A 4,486-nucleotide genomic window follows, 5' to 3' on the forward strand; every position below is an offset into this window, starting at 1 on the left:
CAATATTCTACACAAAAATTTTACTCATTGTAAATCAAATTGACAACTCTATTTAATTGAATAAAATCAAATTAGATACCCAAAAATAGAATATATATTGCCATCCTTAAACTTTATCAATATGATCAGACCATTTTTTTGTTTTCTCTCGAGGAGGATTACTAATAAATATTAGCATTATTAAGAAATAAATATTAATCGAAGATGGGTTGTAGATAGCAAAAGTAATTGCCCTTGAAAAAAAAATAAAAATAGTATATTCTCAAAATGGTCAAAAAATTTTGTATCGAATATTTTTGTTTTTAAAAAAATTTTATTATATTAAAAATTTTGAATTTTATAAAAATAAAATATATAAATTTTAATTTTAGTTAAATATATTGCACAATTTTTGAGAAAGCTATTTAATATATACTCAAATAAAAATGTCAACGCCTAGAAATTATCACCTAATTCTTTAATTTGAACAGCGTCATTTTAAGATTTAATTTACAGATACATTTCCAGGCATATAATGATTTGGAAATAATAATAATAATTTTTCTTTTAAGGAAATAAAAAATAATCCAGCTATTTCATAGTCATAGGAATTATACATTTCTTTTTTTATAGTGATTTTTGTAATATAACTAAATTAAGTTTTCTAAGGTTAAAATTTAGTTTAGTAAAATTTTTATTTTTCAATAATAATTTATTAAAATTAACTTTTAAAAAATATTTTTTTAAAATTATATTATTTATATTTAGCAAATCAAATTAAAAATAACTTTTTAATAAATACAAACAACAATAATAATTATATTTGATAAAATAATTTAAAATTTAAAAAGACTATAATAAATATAAATATAAAAATAAATTTAGATATTTATTAATAAACTTAATTATTTTATTAATTTTTATAATTTTACTAAATTTTATTTAGCTTTTTATTATAATTTAAAAAAATTGTGACTGAATATTTATATTAGATACAAACTTTCAATTATTAGGTCACCTCAAGCTATTTTTTGTTAAAATAAAAAATATTTTTGAAAATATTTATTTTTGTATTTGATATAGAATAAATTATGATTGTGCCATATTTGATGTGCTGGACATCCCTCTGTATCAAGGCTGGATAGTTAATCCTTAGGTATTTTATTCACCTTCATACTCATTCCACCTAATGTAAAATCATCATTTTGATCAAGATTATATTCATTTCAAAGAAGAGGTGCTTGTCCTGTTGTATTTTTTGTTTTTTGTTTATTACAATCAAATTATTTTTTTCTATTGATGTTATTAATTAGTTTTTTTCTTCCAATTATACAAAATTATAATTTTATCTATATAATACTTTTTTATATAAGTATCTAAAGTTTAATCAATTATAATGTAAAAAAAATAAGTTATAGTAAAAAAAATGACGCAACATATTGTAGTTTAACAATTTTTTTTTTAAAAAGCGCCTCTTAGAATTGTCGGCGGCAGTTTTATATTTTAAAAAACCAGTAAAAAAATTAATGGCAGTTATAACAACTACCGCAAAATCAATTATTTGATTTGCGGTAACTATACTAACGGTTGTTAAAAATTACCGCAAATATGAATCTCTGCACCTTAAAAAAGGACAATTTTTAAATTGCTAATATTATATTTTGTAATAATTTAAAATTGTCACAAATTTAAAAAAAAAAACCGCTGCTATTTCTCACTTTTCATATAGTGGTTTGTCTTCAAAAATAGTTTTTGCCTTCATAAAATTTGTGTTGATCATCACATTTACTTTAACTTTCTACAATATATATAATATAATATATACATAGAATGTAAGTCCAGATTTTTATTTATTTTAACGAATTATTTTTTTGCTAATATCAGTCGATATTTTAAAAATGATCATTTTAACCTAATTTCTAAAACCTAAATTTTAGATATTAAAATTTCAAATTCTAAACACTAAATAAAAATATTTTTATTTAATAATTTACAAATAAAAATAAAAATAAAAAATTACAATATAAAATTAATTAATATTTACTAATTACAAATTAATTCTCTGTAGTTATATCCTTTAATTTAATCAAGACATTTGCAACTCAAGTACTATTTATATCACCCTATATAAAAGGAAACATTTCTACAATATAGCCTATATATCTACGTCCCATTACTAATATTTCAAATTAAACACCTTTTACAATATAATACATAAAAAACAATATCATTGCCACCACACAGCAAGTATACACACGTGCACATATATAAGTCCTAAAAGAAGTATCAAAATTATTGAACTATATTATGTGTACACTAAAATTAGTCATTAAAGTCAGTCACCAGTATAAAATATATATCAAAATATAAATACACGTTAAAAATAAATTAAATTACACATGTATTTATATACAAATACATTAGTGGCTGATTTTAATAGTTGATTTTAATGTATAAATAACATTTTTTAAAATTATTTATGCGACATTATGTTGCTAACAAAAATTATTTATGTCAAAGAAAAACAACCTTTGTGGGATTACTTTAAAACTTTTTCGTTATTACATAAATAATTTTGTAGCAACATAATCTCTCTTGAGTAATTTTAATATTTCATTTTATATTTTTATCAGGTAATAGAAAGATATTACTTCAGGGATAAAGTTCACAAGATACTTGTGGGCTTAGAATAATTTTTAGTGGAGTCAGCTTGGGCAAGGTTAGGCCCAAGCCTTCTCTCATGTCAAGAGGTTCATCCATGGGAGAATGAAAGTGAAATGCTTGAAGGAAACGTGCAAGTGTGATGAGGCTCACTTGTGTTGCCAAAGAGGTTCCGGGGCAAACTCTTCTACCTAACCCAAATGGAAGGTATTCAAAATGGTGATCTTCATCAACTTCTCCATTCCCATTAATAAACCTCTCTGGTGAAAACTTCTCTGGCTCTGACCAAATACTTGGATCTCTATGTAGCTTCCACACATTTCCAAAGACACGTGTCCCTTTTGGCACGTAATAGCCATTAATGTAACAATCTTCTCTTGCTTCATGGGGTAATAGTAGAGGTCCACCCGGATATAACCTTAGAGTTTCTTTGAAAATTGCTTGTAAATAAACAAGATTTTTCATATCATATGCCTCTACTTTTCTCAAGCTACCTACATGAACATTAATTTCCTCTTGTGCGCGCTTCAAGGCATGTTTGTTCTTCAACAATAAAGCTAGCATCCATATCATTGTTGAGGACGTTGTGTCTGTCCCTGCCAACAAGATACCCTAATACAAAAAGTCAACCTGTTAGGCCATTGCAAAATATCTATCTATCCATGATTAGCTCTATTTTCAGAAGTGAAATTGGTAGGTAAAATTAGAAGTTTAAAAGTTTAAAAATTCAATCAAAATTAAATCAATATGATAAAAATAATATTATTTTCCGTAATGTTGTTTTCGGTCTCTAATCATTTGTCCGATGGACTTCCTACTTTTTAAAAATCCAATCGGTCCCTATTTACTTTGATATATGTATGTTTTAGTCCCTGATTAAGAACCGAAAAGGACATTTACTCAAAATAGATAGAGACTAGAACGTACATATACCAAAATAGATAAGGACCGATTTGGATTTTTAGATTGCTTAGAAGATGAAAAATTCATTGAACAAATAATTAGGGATCGAAAATGACATTTATTCTAATATTTTTATATAAAAAAATATATTTTAAATAAATATTTTTTTATTTTACTATTTTAATTCAGTTAATCACTAAAAAACTAAACCAATTTGACTTATTTCTCTATTTTTTTATATTGAGAGAGAATTATTCTTGGACAAAGTAGTACAATGACATATAGAGTTGAAAGCCGTAAAAAACAAGAACTCCCCATAGTTGACTACAAAAATTAGGACACCCACAAATTACTGATGCTGTTGCATCAAGTTATAGAAAAGATAGACTATAACTTTCACATTGATGTCACTTGTCTAGCTAACTATTCTTGATTTTTTTTTTCTTTTTCAAATTAAAGATAGCATATTTTTAAAGTTAATTGATGAGTCCAAATTTCGTATACTATTTTTTGATGGAAGTGACTCAGATAAAGATGTTTAAAATGTCTTTTTTAAAGATATTTTTTAGTAATTAAAATTTAACATATATAATTAATTAAATCATGTTATTTTTGTCAAAATTAGGCTAGATAAATTAATTTGACCAACAAATAATAAATCAAATCTTGAACTGGTCTAAATTAATATTATTTTTTTATAAAAAATGACTACAATACCCTCATTATAAAAAATGATTAAAATACTCTTATTTATATATAATTTGACCAAAAAATAGTGAATCAAATTTTGAATTAGTCTAAATTAACATTATTCTTTTATAAAAAATAACTACAATATCCTTATTATAAAAAATGACTAAAATAATTTTATTTATATATATGTGTTAATTTCAAAAACTCTAAATCCTAATCCTATAATGACAGGGAAGTAAAAGATTAGAAT

At 23.7% G+C, this 4,486-nt stretch overlaps 1 protein-coding gene across 1 annotated transcript in view; it reads right to left on the minus strand.

Annotated features, from left to right (window-relative positions):
• Positions 1–2,411: 2,411 nt before the first annotated feature.
• Positions 2,412–4,486, minus strand: part of LOC107464677 (cytochrome P450 CYP82J17-like) — a 7,923-nt gene continuing 5,848 nt past the window's right edge. The window contains exon 2 of the mRNA XM_016083624.3: positions 2,412–3,252. Coding sequence (XP_015939110.1) covers positions 2,632–3,252 — 621 coding nt within the window. The 3' untranslated portion in view covers positions 2,412–2,631. The remainder of the gene's footprint in view (positions 3,253–4,486) is intronic.

This window comes from Arachis duranensis, chromosome 9 (genome assembly GCF_000817695.3).
Source record: "Arachis duranensis cultivar V14167 chromosome 9, aradu.V14167.gnm2.J7QH, whole genome shotgun sequence".
Classification (NCBI taxonomy): Eukaryota; Viridiplantae; Streptophyta; class Magnoliopsida; order Fabales; family Fabaceae; genus Arachis; species Arachis duranensis.